Genomic DNA, 20,182 nt, shown 5'->3' with positions numbered 1-20,182 from the left:
CTAGCTTAGGCCATGCACCCACTAAAAAACCTAATTGTGCACTGCCTGTACATATACTGTATACATCCCCACCTCTTGTTTCCACCCCATTCCTTTAGATTGTAAGCTCGCAAGGGCAGGGCTCTCATCCTTTTCTGTCATGGACTGTTATTAATTTAATTGCTTGCACACTGTTAGACATTTATACATTTTAGTCATCATGTTAAATCAAATTGTAATCAGCAGTGCTGTATTTTGTATCAGTGTTCATATTTGATGTATATCATTGTCTGTATCGTTATGTATCCCTTGTTTGTTTTCTTACATTGTACAGCGCCACGGAATATGTTGGCGCTTTATAAATAAATAATAATAATAATAATAATAATTCTGCAGATATATGCATGTTGGTCGCTCTGTGGTGTTGCCCAGTGGGGGATATGGAATTTGGCACATTATGTGAACTGTGCCACGAAGTTTGTGGTATACCTACTAATGTGTCCCTGTAGGGCATTTTATGTGGGAAAAACCACACGTGAATTAAAAGAACGCATCTCTGTACATTTACAAAGTAGTAAAAACATTCATTCGGTTTCCCCGGTGGGCTTACACTTCAAGCAATATCACAATGGGTATGCAAGGGGTCTTAAAGTGGCGGGGCTCGACAGGATTCATGGCTCCATTAGAGGGGGTAATCCTGATCGACTTCTACAACAAAGAAAATGTTGATGGATTTTTAATCTACAGGCCACGGCTCCGCCTGGTCTCAATGAGATGGAGGGTTTTGCATTCTTTTTGCCCACACAATTGATTTTTGCTGTCGGCTGTTCCCTGGTGCTTTGTGGGGCGCTGGTGGTCCTGGACCGTCCTGAGTGTTTATTGCTGTCCCGTGTGGTGTGTAGCCGGTTCTATATCACGGGCAATTTTGAACAATGTTATTATGGCAATAGATTTTGGTCAGAGAGTGACAGTAGTGAGCAACTGTGTTGCTGCTAGGAATAAGGTTAATTATGGTATAGAAGCCTATCTACATCCACAAACATATTTTGTGTTCTTCTTCTATGATTATTTGCTAAAATGATAAGTATTTAGGTATGTTTGTATGCAGGGGAAGGCAGTGTGGTGGCTCTTCTGCCTCTTTGCAGCTGTGCCCGCCTGTCTCTTGGCTATGGAGGGCCCGCTCGCTGCTCCGGACCTGCGACTGTTGGTTGCCGTGGAGATGGCTTGGGGCAGGCGCTGGTCCCATTGGTCCGCGCGTCCTACCATCCGTCCGTCCTCCTTCCTGCCCGCGATTGGCTGGCGGGTTTGTGGGGAGGGGCAGGGCAGTGGGATGATGTGGCGGCTGGGGGCGGCCGCATTCCCGCCTACATGCATAGAGAAATGAATTTAAGCCTTATGGCTAGAGGTTTAGGCAAGCCACGCCTTCCGAGGAAGCTAGCAGACGCTAGCGAAACATGTCAAGGCTACACGTGGCCTTGTGTTCCTGGTCATGATGGGCTCATCCCGACGCTCCTGCATGTGCCCGCACGCCTGCCCGACCCTTGGACTTTAGCTGCCAGCAGCCTTACTAGAGACAGTCTGCTAATATCGGATGTCAGTACCCTGCACGAGCATTGCATGTTGTGGATCCGCTGCCTGGACTCTTTTGAAACATCAATATGGTGAGCAGCACAACCTTACTCATTTATTCATTCAGTCAATGGCTTCATCTGAATGATGGGACTTATGAGTTCAAGAACTTCATGTGATCTTTGCGTCTGCATCACACTTATGATAACTGCAACCATCTACTTGCTGCTGTGTATGCAATGTGCAACTGAGGCTACTTTGTTTGCAAACGCTGCTTTAATGGCTTCATTCGAGTGATGGGACTTATGAACTTAAAGAGAACCTGTACTGAGTAAAAATATTTAAAATAAACACATGAGGTAACTTCAAATGAACATTAAATACTTACCTTGCCATCAGTTCCTCTCAGAAGATCACCATTTTCTTCTTACAGTGACCCCTTCCAGTTCTGACAATATTTTGTCAGATCTGAAATATATCAGTTGCTGTCAGTAAAATATCAGTTGCTGTCAGTTATAGCTGGGAGGAAAACTGATGTACCAGGTAATGTCCATGTTTCCCTATGGCTCAAGTGGGTGATGTTACAGTTTAACTGTGTGCTGACCAGAAAGCTGTTATGGGTAATGGCCATTTTCAAAATGGAGGACGGAAAATTCCCTTGATCACAGTGAACAAATAGGACGCGGGACAGGAGAAAGACACTGAGGAGTAGACTACATGGAAGGTAAGTATGACTTGTGTATGCTTATTTTGACTTTTAATTTTCAGTTCAGGTTTTCTTTAAGCACTTTATTGGTGATGTTTGAGTCTGCATCACATATCTGACAACTGCAACCATCTACTCTGCTGTGCATGCAATGTCCAACTGAGACCAATTTGTTTGCAAACGCTGCTTTATCTGACATATGCTTCTTTTACTAACAGCTTGTGGAGCATTCTGCTGACACGCTTGTGCATGCTGCTGGACATTGCTTGGGCTTATTGGCTGCATCACTGTGACATTTAAGTCAAATTCCAAGGAAAGCACTCATCTGCTGATTAATCCCCCTATCTTTTATGTTGCTGGAAGGAATCCCTTGCTTTTTTTGGAGTTTTAGGCTTGCAAGCTTATACCTATACGATTTCTTTCATCATCAATTTGTGATAGACTGCAGTAGGGTATAATTTGAACTATCACTGCTGTTTGAGCTAGATAGCTACAATCTAGTCATCTGAGGGTTAGAATTGTAGGTTAGTCCATTTGTATTGGTGGGTAGGACGTTGGGGGGACTCTGGGGGTGGGTGATGTGGGCCCTGATGGATCGGTGAAATTTTTAATGTCTAAAATGATTGATTAATAAAGTTTGTATATTTTGTATTATATAGCTGTTTAAAGACTTATATTATTGGTGTGTACTCCTCCATTTTTTCAAACCTTCCTATACATTTCTACATACTTTGCTCTTATCCGCATGCTTATCGCCAAGGGCGTAGGGCCCGTGGTCGCAGCGATCGCCTTGGCGACAGGGCCCGGCTCCTGAGGAGGCGGGGGAGGGGCACGGGGGGCCCATCTCCGTTTGGAGGGCCATGCGCGCTGGTAGGAGGGAGCCGCAGGGAGGGCAGCCCGACCTCTCCCTCCCTTCCTCTCCCCGCCCCCCCCCCCCCCCCCCCCCTCAGATGCAGAGTGAGCGGCTCACGGAAGCGCTGTAGGCAGAACTCACCTCCCTGCGTTCCACTCGCCGCTGATCTCCTCTCTGGCTGGCTCTGCATAGATGTTGTTACACACGCAGCTTCCGGCTAAACAGGAAGCTGCGTGCGTAACAGCATCTATGCAGAGCCAGCCAGAGAGGAGATCAGCGGCGATTGGACCAGGGACGGAGGTGAGTTCTGCCTACAGCGCTTCCGTGAGCAGCTTACTCTGCATCTGAGGGGGGGGGGGGGGCGGGGGAGAGGAAGGGAGGGAGAGGTCGGGCTGCCCTCCCCGCGGCTGCGGCCCCCCCTCCATTATGGGGACGGGGCACCTACCTACCTGCCCTATCCTGGGGGGCAGCTACCTAATCTATCCTGGGGGGCACCTACCTAATCTAACCTATACTGGGGGGCACCTACCTAATCTATCCTGGGGGGCAGCTACCTAATCTAACCTAATCCTGGGGGGCAGCTACCTAATCTAACCTAATCCTGGGGGGCAGCTACCTAATCTATCCTGGGGGGCACCTACCTAATCTATCCTGGGGGGCACCTACCTAATCTAACCTATACTGGGGGGCACCTACCTAATCTATCCTGGGGGCAGCTACCTAATCTATCCTGGGGGGCACCTACCTAATCTAACCTAATCCTGGGGGGCAGCTACCTAATCTAACCTATACTGGGGGGCACCTACCTAATCTATCCTGGGGGGCAGCTACTTAATCTATTCTGGGGGGCAGCTACCTAATCTAACCTATACTGGGGGGCACCTACCTAATCTATCCTGGGGGCAGCTACCTAATCTATCCTGGGGGGCAGCTACCTAATCTAACCTAATCCTGGGGGGGGCAGCTACCTAATCTATCCTGGGGGGCACCTACCTATTCTAACCTAATCCTGGGGGGCAGCTATCTAATCTATCCTGGGGGGCAGCTACCTAATCTATCCTGGGGGGCAGCTACCTAATCTATCCTGGGGGGCAGCTACCTAATCTATCCTGGGGGGCAGCTACCTAATCTAACCTATACTGGGGGGCAGCTACCTAATCTAACCTATACTGGGGGGCAGCTACCTAATCTATCCTGGGGGGCAGCTACCTAATCTATCCTGGGGGGGCAGCTACCTAATCTAACCTATACTGGGGGGCACCTACCTAATCTATCCTGGGGGGCAGCTACCTAATCTATCCTGGGGGGCAGCTACCTAATCTATCCTGGGGGGCAGCTACCCAATCTATCCTGGGGGGCAGCTACCTAATCTATCCTGGGGGGAAGCTACCTAATCTATCCTGGGGGGCAGCTACCTCATCTAACCTATACTGGGGGGCACCTACCTAATCTATCCTGGGGGCAGCTACCTAATCTATCCTGGGGGGCAGCTACCTAATCTAACCTATACTGGGGGGCAGCTACCTCATCTAACCTATACTAGGGGGCACCGACCTAATCTAATTTATACTGGGGCACCTACCTATCTAACCTATACTGGGGGCACTTACTTATCTAACCTGTATTGGGGGCACCTAGCTAGCCTATACAGGTGGCAACTAAACTGGCTACCTATATTGGAGGCACCTACCTAACTAACCTATACTGGGGGCACCTACCTATCTAACCTACGCTGGGGGCAACTATTCTGGCTACCTATATTAGAGGCACCCACCTAGCTAACCTGTACTGGGGGCACCTATCTATCTAACTTATACCGGCGGCGCCTGCCTATCTCACCTATACCGGGGGCAACTATACTGGCTTACCTATGCCTGACTACCTATACTGGGGGTACCTATAGCTGGCTATAGGGATTTTGATATGTGTGTGCATCCGTCGGGTGTTGCCGGGGGAGGGGGGGCTGTTGTTGCCGGGGGGGCACATCCAGATTCCGCATCGGGGCCCAGAGGTTTGTAGCTACGCCACTGCTTATCGCCTCCTCCAAGCAAGCGGTATTCTCCGTCCCAATACCGCCTGCTCTAATCTTTATGAATTGACATTTAGTGACATGTGTTGAGATAATCACCGCACAAGGCGGTAATTTACCTCACTGCTCGGTAATTTGAGCTTTTCATGCAGTACCAGCTTTTATGAATTTACATTTTGCTAAGTACTCGGTAAAGTCAGCTGTTTTCAGCATTACTGCATGCGGTAATGCTTTATGAATGATAGCCATAGTGTGGTTTGTAAACTGCAAATATGGTAGAATGATGCAATGCTATGAAAAAAAAAAAGCTATATACCTGAAAATAAAAACAGAAGACTCTTTTCTTTACTACTAATATTCTATTAATTACCGTATTTCCGCCGTATAAGACATATCGGAATATAAGACGCACCTAGGTTTAGAGGGCAAAAAGCAGGAAAAAAAATATATATACGAAACCTGGTGCCATCCATGTTCCAGAAGCGTCTTCTTACAAGTTCTCTCCCAGATGGTGTCCTCCTGTGTATCCCATGTGTCTTCATGTGTCCTCCTGTGCCCCCCCATGTGTCCCCATGTATCCCCTATGTGTCTTCCTGTGTCCTCCTGTGTTCTCCATGGGTTCTCCTGTGTGCCCTTCCTCGCGTACCTTCACACTCCCCCTGTGAAGTGTGAATAGTGGCAACTTACCTTCGCCATGCTCTCACACTGATCCCAGACCATTGTGCCCCCCCCCCCTTGCCCGCCTCCTCTCCCTCCCCTTGTATCTCCGCCCCCTGGGTGTTGTAGTGAGCAGTGGCAGGCGGCAGCTTACCTTCGCAATGTGCCCACGACTGCAGACATCTGCCTCCCCTGCACTACTTGCTTTAGCGAGAAGCTTGAACTGATGACACAATTCAAGCCGCTCGCTATAGTAAGAAGTGCAGGGGAGACAAATGTCTGCAGTCATCACAGGTACATTGCGAAAGCAAGATGCCGCCTGCCGCTACTCACTTCAACACCCAGGAGGGTCAGAGACACAAGAGGGAGAGAGAGGAGGCCAGCGGTGGGGAGCACAATAGTTTGGGATCAGCGCAGGAGCATGGCGAAGGTTGAAGAAGTGGCCGCTATTCACACTTCCCCCGGACGAGCCAGGAAAGACAAGGGGGAGGAAGGAAGACACGTGGAGTCGCAAGCACACAAAGGCAGGTAATCCCCGACGTAGCGGCGGTTCTTATAGACGGGCGTTTGTAAGTCAGGGATTCCCTACCTTTGCCGTTTAAGACGCAGGAACTTTTCCTCCCTATTTTTTGAGGAGAAAAAGTGTGTCTTATGCGGCGGAAAATACGGTATCCATTTTACACATACAATTCAATGTATCACAAGTTTTTTTCCCCGCTTCAGTGTAACTTGAATAGTTCCCGTATAAAATAAGAACTCAATGAATGTTGATATATTTTGCCTTAGATTTTATGTATATACCGGTTTAACATTGATGACCAATGTTATGCCATGTTCTAACAGCATATCTTGAGCTATCCTAGACACAGTCTTCTCCACCAGAACCAGAGTTGGCCGTACGTCTACTATTCTTTGAACATAATTCTTCAGAAACTCTTTTTCCTATAGATTAAAAATAGAAAATGGGAGAAGTGTGTCACAAGTAAACAGGTACAAAATATGCGAAGTGCAGAGTAAAACTAGAGGCAGAAAGGGTTACAGGTGTAGTGCATCTTTACAGGCAGGGAAAGAAAAAGCATGACTGCATAGGCAAAGAAGGGGTAAAATTCTTAACACATGTACTCGTATGGCTGGTCTTCCACTGAAAGAGCCAGGATACTACTTTACTTCGAATCAGGAAAAAAGGGTGCAGGAGCCCTTATGGAAAAAACGGTGCTGCCATAGGTGCCTATTATAAAAGTCGCAATTAGAGGTAAACAGGGTTACGCTTAGCGTAATGTATTTAAAATGATATCCATCTTTTCATAGTTACATTGTATTACACAGGGCGACTTTTTCCTAAAGTCAGCAGCTCCATTCTGCTGAATGGAGCTGCTGACTTTGAGAAAAAGTCGCCCTGTGTAATACAATGTAACTATGGAAAGATGGATATCATTTTAAAGCTCTCTTTCTCCTCTTTCTGACGACATATAAATCGCCACTCTACGTCTTTTAGTTTTCTCTATTTTTGCTATCGAAATCACGGCCGTTGCAATTCCGATCGCGAAAATAGCGAAAACTAAAAGACGTAGGGCGACGGTTTATACATCATTGGAAAGAGGAGAAAGAGCGCTTTAAAATGATATGCATCTTTCCATAGTTTCTGCACTGCTCGGAGTCCCTTTAAGTCAAAATGTAAAATGATTTTAACTTGCCTGGGGCTTCTTGCTGCCCCTTGGAGTCCTCCTGTGCACACGACGTGGGTCCAAGTCCCTCTGGCCAGCAGCAGCGAGCCCCCAAAGCTGGCCTGTCACCGTCAGCCGGCGGCTACTGCGCATGCGAGGTCGGGCGCACTCTGCGCATGCGCAGTAGCAAGTTTCACCTACTGCGCATGCGCAGAGTACGATGAGGTGGTGCGTGGCTAGCCAGCTTAGTGGGGGGTTGCCACTGCTAGCTGGAGGGACTTGCACCCATGTCGTGGTCACAGGAAGACTCCAGGGAACTGCAAGAAGCTCCAGGTAAGTTAAACTCATTTTTTTTAAGTTAACTTAAATTCCCTTTAAAGAATCACTGTATGCAGGTTGAATAAATTATTTTGTATTGACTAACCTGAAGAACAATAGGATCAATGCATGTGAACTTAGTCTCCTCTCTATACAAATATTCAATTGAGCATTTTAGAAGTAGAATTTTTGGAGATTTAATGCTGGCATTCATCTGCAACAAAGTGTGACAGTTAGTATTAGCAATAGTTAGCATAGCACTAGGCTATGAACGGATAAATCATGCCTACCTTTTTATGTGCAATATTCTTGGTGCAGACAAAGCCATTTACCACCATGGAGTCAGACTTCTTCCCACCTGGAATCTGCCAAACCATAAAATTAATGAACAGAACAATACATTTTAAGTAGTAGTATGCAGTTTTCAACGCAAATTCTCTTTAGACAATATGTATTATCATTAAGTCCAGTTGCAACATGCCATAGATTTGCAAAAAGAGGAGGTCTGCTAAGATTTATTTCCTGGCAGTGTTTAACCATTTCAGCCCCCGGGTATTTTCACCTAATGCATCTGAGCAATTTTCACCTCCCATTCATTCGCCAATAACTTTATCACTAATTATTCCAATGGTCTACAACTTGTTTTTTCCACCACCAATTAGGTGTTCTTTGGGTGGTACATTTTGCTAAGAATATTTTTTTTTCTAAATGCATTTTATCATGACTATTAAGAAAAAAATTGAAAAATTCATTATTTCTTAGTTTTTGGCCATTATAGCTTTAAAATAATACAAGCTACCATAATTAAAACCTATGTATTTTATTTGCCTATTTGTCCCGGTTATTATGCCATATAAATTATGTCCCTATCACAATGTATGGCGCCAATATTTTATTTGGAAATAAAAGTGCATTTTTTCAGCTTTGCATCCATCACGATTTACAAGCTTATAATTTACAACATGTTTGCAATATAACCTCTTCACATGCATATTAAAAAAGTTAACACCCTTAGGTGACTATTTATTATTATTATTATTTTTTTTTTTTAATTGAAATTTTTTTTTTCCATTCAAAATGTTATTTGGGTAATTTTTGGTGTGGGAGGTAAACAGTTAATTTTAAATGTAATAATTTGGGTTTATTTTATTTAAAAAAATGTATGTAGATGTAGTTTTACTATTTGGCCACAGTGAGATTTTTTTTTTTTTTAGCCCTGGAAGCGAAGTGCTCACTTCCAGGAAGCATAAGGACGGTTGGAAACTTTTTTTTTTGTCAGAAAGACTGCGGCCTCTGATAAGAAGCCGTTGGTTTTTCTGCTGGGGACTTAGATCAAATTGATCTCTTGGCTACTGGGAGAGGGAGGGGGGGGGGGGGGGCGGCACTGGGGCACAGAAGCACAGCAGCAGCGGCTTAAATGGTTAATCTAACAGTGGAAGCTTCTCAAAATAAGGGATTTATATAGAAATATTACAATACCCTTCTATCTAGTTTCCTGAAAAATTTTCCAGTTAAGAAAGAACAAAAGTGGGTCCAGGATGTTGGAGATTTCCGGAAGGTGGTTTGTGAGAGGTACAGGAGGCAGTATCCTGGGTTTCCCTTAATGCCTCACAAAAGCTTACACAGTTGTTTCTAATTTATAGAACTTATCTAGCCCCAACAATCCGGGTGGTAGCTCTGATCCAAAGGGTAGCCCTGCCTGAGTCCACCTGTGCTATGCTCCTATGTTTCTTGCAATGCATGCTTGAGGTGTTTTATGCACATGATCGTTACAGCTGCCGCACTCAGCCATAACTGCACTATGGTGTCCCTATGGACTGTTCACCCACATGCAAGGCTGTATATCACTGAATGTCTCTGTGCCAAGACCTTTGTGATGCATGTGATCTCTTAGGCCTGCCATGCAGGATGGATGGGCTGTTCGGCTGAATAGGATCAAACTGTGTGTAGTGTGTTAAAAATGAGGGACGGTGTTGCACCGCTATATACATCTATGTTGCACTGCTAGTTGATGGACGGTGTTGATATGCTATATACATCTGTGTTGACTGCTAGTTGATGGACTGTTTTGCACTGCTATATACATTTGTGTTGCACTGCTAGTGACGCACTGTTTTGAACGGCTATAAACATCTGTGTTGTACGCCCTGAGGAAGTCCGGAAGTGACAGATGAAACTAGTCGGCCCTGCTGACACATGCCGACAACCGGAGCTGCCCATAATCTTGTTGTCTGTTCGCGTACCCGCCAGAATCACTGCGGCAGTAATGTCTGATTCAATGGGAGCCGGAACACTGGCGTGATGCTCTCTGGCCAGGACAGTAGCGTTTCCAGTGCTCTTCCATCAGCAATCTGACATGTGCTGCCAGATGCAAGCAATGGATGCCGGAATGGATTGTCAGCGAGAGCTTCAGGGTAACTAAAGCCGGCACACATTAGCTCTTTCCATCTGATTCTTGGAGGAGACTGCAATGATCGGACTGACATATGCTGCTTAGCACTCGCAGGGGGGCCCCTGTAAACTGAATTTGTGCTAATCCCCTGGGATTTACACTTTACAAGCTACTACCAAGGGTTCCATGAGTATATACAAGATAATCTCACTGTGGCCAAAATCTCACTGTGGCCAAATAGTAAAACTACATCTACATACATTTTTTTTTAAATAAAATAAACCCAAATTATTACATTTAAAATTAACTGTTTACCTCCCACAACAAAAATTACCCAAATATCTCCCTGCTTGGAATAATCCATGAGGTTTCTGGAACTGCTGATGATTCGCTATGCTATGCAGGAGGCTTGATATGGATCTTGGCTTGGATATACCTTTTTGTTACTCACTGGAATAATTAATTAAAGGTGATTAATTTGTGGCTATCCGAGGCGGATATGGACTTTTTTTAGGGGCTTAATGCTTCTGCAGGTGGTGCGTGCTTGGATATGTTAATGTGTGTCATACTGTAGTTCGTGTGCAACAGCTCTGTTGATTTTAACAGATGTGTTCCAGCACACTTTTATGCTTTGTAGTCCTTGAGTAAAATAAATGATTCCCCCTTTTTTTCACCACTTGACCAGTCACATTTTAATTGTGTTAACCAGTTAACGACCAGCTAATGACGATAGGCGGCGGCTGGTCGTTTGTGGTTTTACATGGAGGCCGTTCCATGTCAGTTCACGGAGGGTGTCTCCATGAACAGCCTGCGAGCTTCCGATCGCGGCTCGCAGGCTAATTGTAAATAATTGTAAACACGCGGGGAAGAAATCCCCGCAGTTTACAATACGGCGCTGCTGCGCAGCAGGCAGCGCCGTAATGGAGATCGGTGATCGCCGGCCTCTTATTGGCCGGGAATCGCCGGCGTGTGATAGGCTGAAGCCTATCAGAGGTGGCGCAGGACGCATCGCCGTCCTGTGCCGCCCATGGAGGGGGAGGTAGGGTGGGAAGGAGAGGGAGGGAGGATCCGCGCTGAGGAGGGGGGCTTTGAGAGGCCCCCCCGCTCAGCCACACAGAGTGGCGGCGATCAGACCCCCCCCAGCAGGACATCCCCCTCGTGGGGAAAAAAGTCGGGAAGTTTTATCGCCCTGCCATTTACACAATCTGTGCTGCGGGTTGGAGCGCCCACGCAGCACAGATCTGCTAAACATAGCCCGGTCCTTAAGTGGTTAAACAATAGTGTTAGTCAAGTTGGATCTACCGGCTCATATAGGAAGAGCAAAAGTACCTGTTCCTCTCCCCTCCCTATACATCTGTGTTGCACAACTTGTGATGGACTGTTGTTCACTGCTATATACATCTGTGTTACACTGCTAGGGATTCACGGTTTTGCACTGCTAGTGATGGACTGTGCTGCACTGCTATATATATTTGTGTTGCGCTGCTATATATGTTGCGTGTGGTGACAAGTCTGCACCATGTCCTAGTCAACAATGTTCCGGTATTACACCCATGTCTCCCATTCCACCCCATTGACCACTTACTCCAGGACACAGCTCCTCAAATTGGGACCAATTAAAGCCTTAAACCCAGAGGACAGGCTCCTGTTCAACTCCGTATGGAGCAACATCCGGAGAATCATCCTATGCCATTTGCGAGACATCGGCAAAGAGGCTGTCGAGCAGGCGCACGTGCAAGGCTGAACCCACACATTTTATTTGCCCATTTGTCCCGGTTATTGCAACGTATAAAATATTTCCCTAGTACATTCTATAGCATTAATATTTTATTTGGAAAAATTAGCAGTAATATACAGTACCCTCTTGACATACATATTAAAAAGTTCATTCATGTATTTTTTTAATTGTTTGTCTTTTTTTTTTTTACTGCAAAATTTTTATTTGGGTAATTATGGAATAATGTGGGAGGGAAGGAGTTAATTTTAAATAGAAGTGTGGGTCTTTTTATTAAAATAAATGATGTAAAAAGATGTAATTTTGCTATTTGGCCACAATATGTACCCGAGCATTAGTTCCTATTAGCGTACTATAAGTATGTGAACAGGAAGTAATGCATAGATTTGTTACTTCGGGTAGTTACAATGATTGCGGCATCTCATTGATGCCGGCGATCATTGACACAGGGATTTCTAATAATCGGCAGCGAGAATGCGCTCAGGAGTGACGATTATCTACGTCCCTGGGCAGGAACTGAAGTCCCGCAGGGTGTAGATAACCCTTTGTAAACCACATAAGTGGTAAAATAATCATGTAGTCGCTCGCTTCCAGATAAAAGAATCAAGTAGTCACAAGCCTTCAGATAAATTAAGCAATCCCATGCCTCCAGATAAATTAATCAAGTAGTCACATGCCTAGTGAAAAATGAATCAAATAGACACATGCATGCAGATTAAAAAGTAGCCATTTGTCTCAAGATTAAAAAAAAGTCATATCTCTAGATAAAAGAATTACCATAAGTAGTCAAATTTAAAAGAATTATGTAGTCACATACTCCCATCCTTTGACAAAAATATTAAGTCTCAAGCAGCCAGATAACTCATCCCTCCCTCTCCTTGGGGTCCCCTACTATTCTCCCCCTCCTGTACTCCCTCTACCACTGCCATCTCCTTCCCCGTACACTTGCAGACAACCACTTCAGGGGTGCTAGATTTTAATACTGCTGGAGCTTTCCCCCTACGAATCCAGGCCTGCCTTCTGTCCTTCAATGCAGTCGCCCATTCACTGCCACCTGGTTCCGAGTCTTCTCAAATGTTGAGTGAGAACTCTGTGAACAAGGAAGCAGAGATTAGGGTCTGCATCATAGGACTATGAGCTGACCTGATGCTGGAAAAGTAAGCACACAATTCTAGCATAATAAAAGTACACGTAGATACATAACTTTCTTAGAATAAAGTGCATTCTGACAATTGAGGCAGACTGTGTACCATGAGTTATTAAAGCTCACCACTGAGGGTCCAGCAGGGTAATGGTCAAAGTGCCCAGAGAGTGTCATAAATAATAGTGAGGGAAACACAAAACACAGAGAAGGCTGAGGAATATGAGAATGACAGAAAGGGGAAGAGTTGAAGATTGTTCAACCTCCTGACCAGGACTGTGCACCAGTGCTGCTGCTACCGCCAAGGAGAGAGACATCGGTGGTAGGGGGACCACAGGAGGGGGGTGTGACGATATATGAGACATGTGCAACCTTTGCGTGATTTATACATTATGGTTTGCAGTAAGTTGGAAAATGCAAGAGGCCACTTGAAATTTCTGGAAAATAGGGAAACTAAGTGGGTTAGCGTTCAGAAAAGTCTCTGCTGTAGATCAATATTCAAATCCTGTAGCTGATAACAAAAGCAACAACATAGCATCAATGGGGCTATGCCTCCCCCAACGTAGAGAGACTCACCAGACTGTATGGCCTGAATAGGCCCGACTTTGCCTCAGGGGTATAGGCCACACCTCCTCCTCTCTGGCAACCTCTGCACCTAGGCAGCCACCACTTCCGGCTTGCTTCTCAAGTAGGTGTTGCTGTTACCTCCGGGTAGAAAAGCTAACCCACTTCATTTCCCTATTTTCTTGAAGCTAGTCACAAATAGCTAGGGAGCGCTCCACCGTTTGTGGACTGGTGTTATTAGTCTCTTGAGACTATGTATTTTACTGTATGTGAGCGCTTATGTACATTTTGTCTATTCACTTGAAATTTCTGTCAGTCAGGGCCAAATTACATGAGAATGATCCAGAGTTTTCCCCCAATGTTTTCCTATCTGGGTTGGCTGCCAGGCAACAGCTGTGTACAAAGCTAGCCAGCCTGCTCCCAGAGGCTCATATTGCAACTTACAGGCCAGCATACCTGAGAATGTTTATGTTATTTATTTATTGTATTTATAAAGCACCAACATATTACGCAGCGTTGGACATTAGTTTAGGTTACAGACAATATTTAGGGGTGACATACAGCAATAAGACAATACAGGAATACAAGAAAACCCAGATCATGCAGCACAGTATGAGTACAAGGTAATGCTTAGTCAGTCACTGGATGTGAGCATGGAAATCAGGCATGTTGAGTTCACTCAAATACATAGCATGGGTGCACAGTAATGGAGGCGTATGATCAGGTGGACACCAAAGGAGGAGGACCCTGCCCGAAGGCTTACAATCTAGAGGGTGAGGTAGGGACACAAAAGATAGGGGTCCAGAGTTCAGCTGCGGGGTTCACTTGTGAGGCGTGGTAGGCCAGAGTGAAAAGGTGAGGTTTTAGGGCCTTCTTGAAGATGTTGAAGGAGGGGGCTGCCCTAATGGTTGGAGGTAGGAAGTTCCATAGTGTTGGAGCAGCTCTTGAGAAGTCCTGGATGCGTGGGACTGGGTGATGCGGGGGGGCGGTCAGGCAAAGTTCATTGGAGGAGCGGAGTGAGCAACTAGGGGTGTACCTATGTGTAAGATCGGAAATGTAGGTTGGACAGGTTTTATGGACAGATTTGTAGGTCAGACACAGTATCTTTAATCTGATTCTGGACTGGATAGAAAGCCAGTGGAGGGATTCACAGAGGGGAGCCGCCATGGTGGAGCGATAGGAGCAGTGGATAATCCTGGCTGCCGCATTCATGATGGACTGCAGCGAGGCTATTCTGGTAATAGGGAGACTAGACAGAAGGGCATTGCAGTAGTCAAGGCGGGAAATTATGAGGGCATGGATGAAGAGTTTGGTGGTGGCAGAGGTCAGGAAAGGGCGGATCTTGCAGATGTTACCGAGGTGGAAGTTGCATGACTTTGTGAGGTTGTAGATGTGGGGAGTGAAGGTGAGTGTGGAGTCCAGGGTGACACCCAGACAGCGGGCTTGAGAGGTAGGGAGAATGGTAGTGTGGTTAACAGTGACATGCACATCTGGGAGGTTCAGGGATGGCCAGGGTGGTAAGATCATAAATTCCGTTTTGTCTAGATTTCGTTTCAGGAACCTAGCGAACATTCAGGAGGAGATGGCTGATAGGCAGGAGGAGACCTTGTCCATATGAGTGGTGGATATGTCAGGGGTGTGCAGGTAGATCTGGGTGTCATCTGCATACATCTGTATGACAGTTAAAACCCATGGATGACAGTTAAAACCCATGGAGGAGATAACTTTGCCAATGGAGAATGTGTATAGGGAGAACAGTAGGGGGCCAAGGACCGAGTCTTGGGGGACTCCCACCGAGAGGTGGTTGGGGGTGGATGAGGACTCATAGAATGTTCCAGAGGTTTCCCATTGACTGAAGTTGGGTGAATCTTCTGGAAATACAGCTAGCCCACCCAGTTCCACCTATTCTCTACACACAGGCCTCTGGTGTAGAAAATTGAATATAAGGACAGCAGTGCTGGAGAAGGCGGAGAGTGAGAACGGATACGAACAGGTGAAGTCTGATTTGCTGATGGACGGTGTAAGGAGCGGTGAGGTGTGGCACCCATCTGACCACAGTGCGGAGAGTGAGGAAGGACACACAGAAGACTCGGATTTGCTTTTCCTTTTGACCACATTGGGAAAGAGAAGCAGGAGGCTGTTATTGAAGAACATTTCCGGATTGTTTTAGTGGACTGGACTGATTCCGTTTGAGGGTAGTTCTTGACCCTGGATAGCATTGGATGGAACAACTTCACCTCTCCTTCATACAGCTCTGGAAGCCTCTGTCATTTAGTTGCCCTGTGCCCTGGACTGGACTGCTGACATTATTATCAGAACTTCCCTGCTGAAGTACATGGGATTTTGTTGTCTTGGTATTGTGGACTTTGTTAGATTGCAGAGTTTAGATTCCTCTTTTACTCGTTGGAATATATTTTCTGGATGTTGTATATTGTCCCTCTTGCAGTGTTATAGTCTCCCTGTAGCTTAATAAACCTTTTAATTTGAGGCCTACCTGTGTGTGCTCAGTGCTTACAAACTTCTCAAAGCCCTTGCTGTGACATACTGGTGAGCCATACTGTAAGGTTGTATTTCACATAGCAGCCATATTGTATCTCGTGGAAGCCATATTTTTCATTTTTCTGTCTGTGTGATATGTGTATGGCTGAAGGAAGCTGCTACTTTGAGTCTGTATTCAGTTCCTCTGGAAGTTGGAAACTGCCAATTGGATCTTCTGTAGACCCGTATATAGTACATTTGCATCCGAAGGGTGAACTCTTGTGAATAGTAGAGCAGGAAATGTTAAATTGGTTTGCTAGCTTCTGGCAAGGAAATGCTGGCTAATTATGCCACTAGCAGTCAGGTCCCCACCTTTGATCTGCTGTGAAATACTGTCTCAGATGTGTACTATTGTCACCTGGATTGGCTGCAGATCACACCAGCCTGAGCCAGGAATTTACATATGACAGCCTGCTGGAATGTTGAAGAAGCCAGGAAGCCTTACTCAAGTTATTTTTGATGTGTGTGCTAGACTACAATTTTGCCTGTGGAAATTAGATCTACCTACCTGCAAGAGAGTGCAAGCCACACTTGTGGGATAAAATACACACCTAGCACGCACACAAGTGGGGCTTGCACTCTCTTGCAGGTAGGCACTTATCTGTTTTTAAGTAGCGCTGTTCATTTCTTTGCCATGTACTAATTTAATTCATTTTTGGTCAGCTGCTCCCACTTAGCAGCCTTGCTTTTGGTGTATATGCAGAGCTTCTGTTTGGGTTCAAGGTGCGTTTGCAGTTTCTGGGGGGGGGGGGGGGGGGGGGCTCAGCTCACCTCTGATTGTAGGCCATTCGGAAGCGGCCTGGTGATGCGCTGATCCACCTTTTGCGCAATTTTAAATTTTCGATTTACTTGGTAGCGCGCCCAGGCTATGCATATGCATAGGTTAGGATTTAGTTAGTGTTAGGTCCCCTCCCATATGAGGATGACTTCTCTGCAGTGGGAGGGACGAGTACTTAAGTTGCATGCAAGCTGTTACAGGAAACCAACACCCTCCAGTGGTAGACAGGTTATGTGTATGCTAGGTGTGTATTTTATCCCACAAGTGGGGCTTGCACTCTCTTGCAGGTAGGCACTTATCTGATTTTAAGTAGCGCTGTTCATTTCTTTGCCATAAACTGGGATATTGTTTAAGACACCTTCTCCTTCAGAATTTCTGAGGTTCAGAGACCCTTTACCAGGCGTGGAATTCTTTCAGTAGTGAATAGCCTATATAACCCATTGGGCTTTGTAACTCCAATCACTATCCAAGGAAGATCTATACTGAGACAACTCACCAAAGTTGAAAGAGGTTGGGGTGCCCCACTTTCTATAGATCTGCAGTCCAAATAGGAGAAACACTCTCTAAAGACTCTAGAACAGCTTTGCATCCCATGCTGCTACACTTCCACTTCCATGTCTATAGCTCAAAGCTTCTGAAGCCTCTACTGAAGCCATAGCAGCAGTAGATACCACAAGATTGTGGAGCAATCTCACATGAGATTCTTGTTCAGCAAGGCCAAATTGACTCTCACACCTTTGTATATGATTCATAAACACTTATGCTGAGCTGCTCAGGCTAGGGAAGTTGCTGATTTTCTACAGACTAAAATGGACTCAGAGCCTGAAATTGACTCAGAATGCCATGGGTGGCACATATTTGAGAATTCATCTGGAAAGAAAAGAGACATCAGAATCCTGTATCATTCTTAAAGTCCAAGAGAAGGTCTTTGCAGGGGAAATTCAGTGCCTCCGTAGTAAAATAATACTTCAATAGACAAGCTTTATCATCAGATTGAATCCCATTAGTGATGACCATGGAATGACAACAGTAGATACCATGAGACATGAAGTAATCAAGACCTTTCTCTGACCTATCATGGAAGTTGTGTTGCTTTTCCCTGTGGAACATCAGTTCAATCCCTTTTCTACTGGTAAGTAGACTTGACAACCTCAGAGACTATTCCAGCTGTGCCAAGTTCAGAACCATTAAGATTCATCTTCTCATATGAAGTTATTATAGGTTTGCCTGTTTTTTTCACTCTCTCTCGCTTTCCAGGTCCTGAAGACAAATGAATCAACATTATGGACTAATGTGTTTATTATAAACATTATGATGTTTATTTGAATGTATTGCACTATTAATATAGTGGTGGTGGGGAGTGTGCTGCCACTGCAGCTGATTGAATTCTGTGCATTGGTATTCTCCTTTGTGGCCCACTCCTGTTTTGTGATACTTAGTAATGGCAATTGCTAACCACTTCCTGCTTTCCCTCCTGATGTGATTTAGTTTCAATTATGTATAGCAGAGAGAAGAATTAAAACAGTCAATAGCTTCTTACACGTCTAAGACCACGGAATTATATTCAGCATGATCCTCTGTACTGCACTTTCTGAAGTAAAAACTTCATTGTATTCAACATTGTATTCTGAGCCTGGTTGAAGAGTGGCTTTCACCATCTCAGCAAGTTGCCATACTGTCCGTACAGACTGGATCTAAGGAGGTCACTGCATAAATCAATGTTTGAAACAGAACAGGAAACTGAAGTTAAAATATTATAATATTCAGTATTTAAGATGAATATTTTTTACTACATAAATGCGTTTTAGTAGTCATTAATAAATACTAACTTTTTTCAAGTGAACATATTGTCGGATGTCCATGTCGTCATCATTTTTGACATCTGGTCTAACGGTTTGAACTACTTGACAAACCACTGGCACTATGACATCACGCCACGAAAGAGACAGAGACTCATTATATAGCAGCTGCTGTAGCAGGGACATCATGTGATTGTGGTTGGCAGACCTATTAAACATAAAAAATAACTCCATTTACTGACTGCATCACAGTCTGATTCCCAGCTAGGACAGCACAATGAAATGCTATGCCCATGGTACATCCTTAACATGAGGGGAAAAAACACAATAATGCATTTGCATTGTTGTCCACTAAATATAGGTAGATTTAAATGCAGGCATGAAAACTTTTATATAGGACTGGTACATCCATACACAGTGCAAAACTGCAAAAAACATTTCAAATGGCCTTATGCCAGGCATACACGGTAGGATTATGCGCCGGTATCTAGCCAGCGCGTCACCGCTCGTCCGCACGGATCGACTGCCGCTCATTCCCACGGGCGCTGCTAATGAGCCTCTCGGTTATTGTCATTGTTTATTGTCATTGTTGCAGGGTATCGGACAGGTTGAATATTATCAATCGAGCCATCAGCTCGATTGATAATATAAAACGGCCCATGTATGCCCAGCATAATACTTCGCTTAAAACAGCAATATGGCCTTACAGTAGCCTCTCCATGGCCTGTTTTTCACCATTTTCTTCTCTCAGCTGATCCAGTGTGTTGTGATGCCAACCCAAAGGAGTGAAGGGCAGATCTTTTGATTTTTCTTCTACTCTTCGATTAAATAAAGATTCTGCAATAAAAATAACATCTAGATTACCAATATTTTTATACTTCTTGCACAGGAAACTAATATAACAACTCAATGACATGGATCAAACAATATAATATTGATACTAGTATAGTAAAAGGCTAAAAGTGCACCTGAACTCTAGATCAGTTTGCTGTCTGTGTATGTATGTATGTATGTATGTATGTATGTATGTATGTATGTATGTATGTATATTTTTTTGCAAATGCAAGTATTGTTTATTTCTTTTATAAGAGGTTTGTTCTGTATTTATTAACACTTTTTAAAAATTAAAAAAAAAAGTGTTATTAGCTTCCTTTTAAATCATATGCATGCACACTAGAATATGTTTTTTTTTTTTTTTTTTTTAATTAACACAGGGGAGATAGGTAGCAGGTGCTTCGTGCCTTCTGAGAAAGATACTGTGCAAAGTAGGTCTGAAGACAGTGAGCCAAAAACACCAGTCTTGCAATGTGATTTGTCCAATCTGTTTGGTTCAATCATGCAATGTGATTACTCAAGTGTGTTTGATGCAATTGTGCAATTGGTCCAATTTGATTGGTTCAATTGTGAAATTCCATTGGTCCAGTCTGATTTTACCAATAACATTATTTTTATGGATTAAA

General features: G+C 44.7%; 1 protein-coding gene across 2 annotated transcripts in view; it reads right to left on the bottom strand.

The window, feature by feature from the left end:
* PIKFYVE (phosphoinositide kinase, FYVE-type zinc finger containing) overlaps positions 1–19,526 on the bottom strand; it is a 921,889-nt gene extending 902,363 nt beyond the window's left edge. For both annotated transcript variants that reach the window (XM_068244945.1, XM_068244946.1), the window contains exons 1-5: positions 19,430–19,526; positions 18,753–18,930; positions 8,066–8,140; positions 7,882–7,989; positions 6,595–6,735 (exon numbers count right to left, since the gene is read on the bottom strand). In XM_068244945.1, coding sequence (XP_068101046.1) covers positions 6,595–6,735; positions 7,882–7,989; positions 8,066–8,140; positions 18,753–18,930; positions 19,430–19,443 — 516 coding nt within the window. In that variant the 5' untranslated portion in view covers positions 19,444–19,526. The remainder of the gene's footprint in view (positions 1–6,594; positions 6,736–7,881; positions 7,990–8,065; positions 8,141–18,752; positions 18,931–19,429) is intronic.
* Between the last annotated feature and the right edge of the window lie 656 nt (positions 19,527–20,182).

The sequence above is a fragment of the Hyperolius riggenbachi genome, chromosome 7 (genome assembly GCF_040937935.1).
Source record: "Hyperolius riggenbachi isolate aHypRig1 chromosome 7, aHypRig1.pri, whole genome shotgun sequence".
NCBI lineage: Eukaryota > Metazoa > Chordata > Amphibia > Anura > Hyperoliidae > Hyperolius > Hyperolius riggenbachi.
This window is presented reverse-complemented; position numbering and strand designations above follow the sequence as displayed.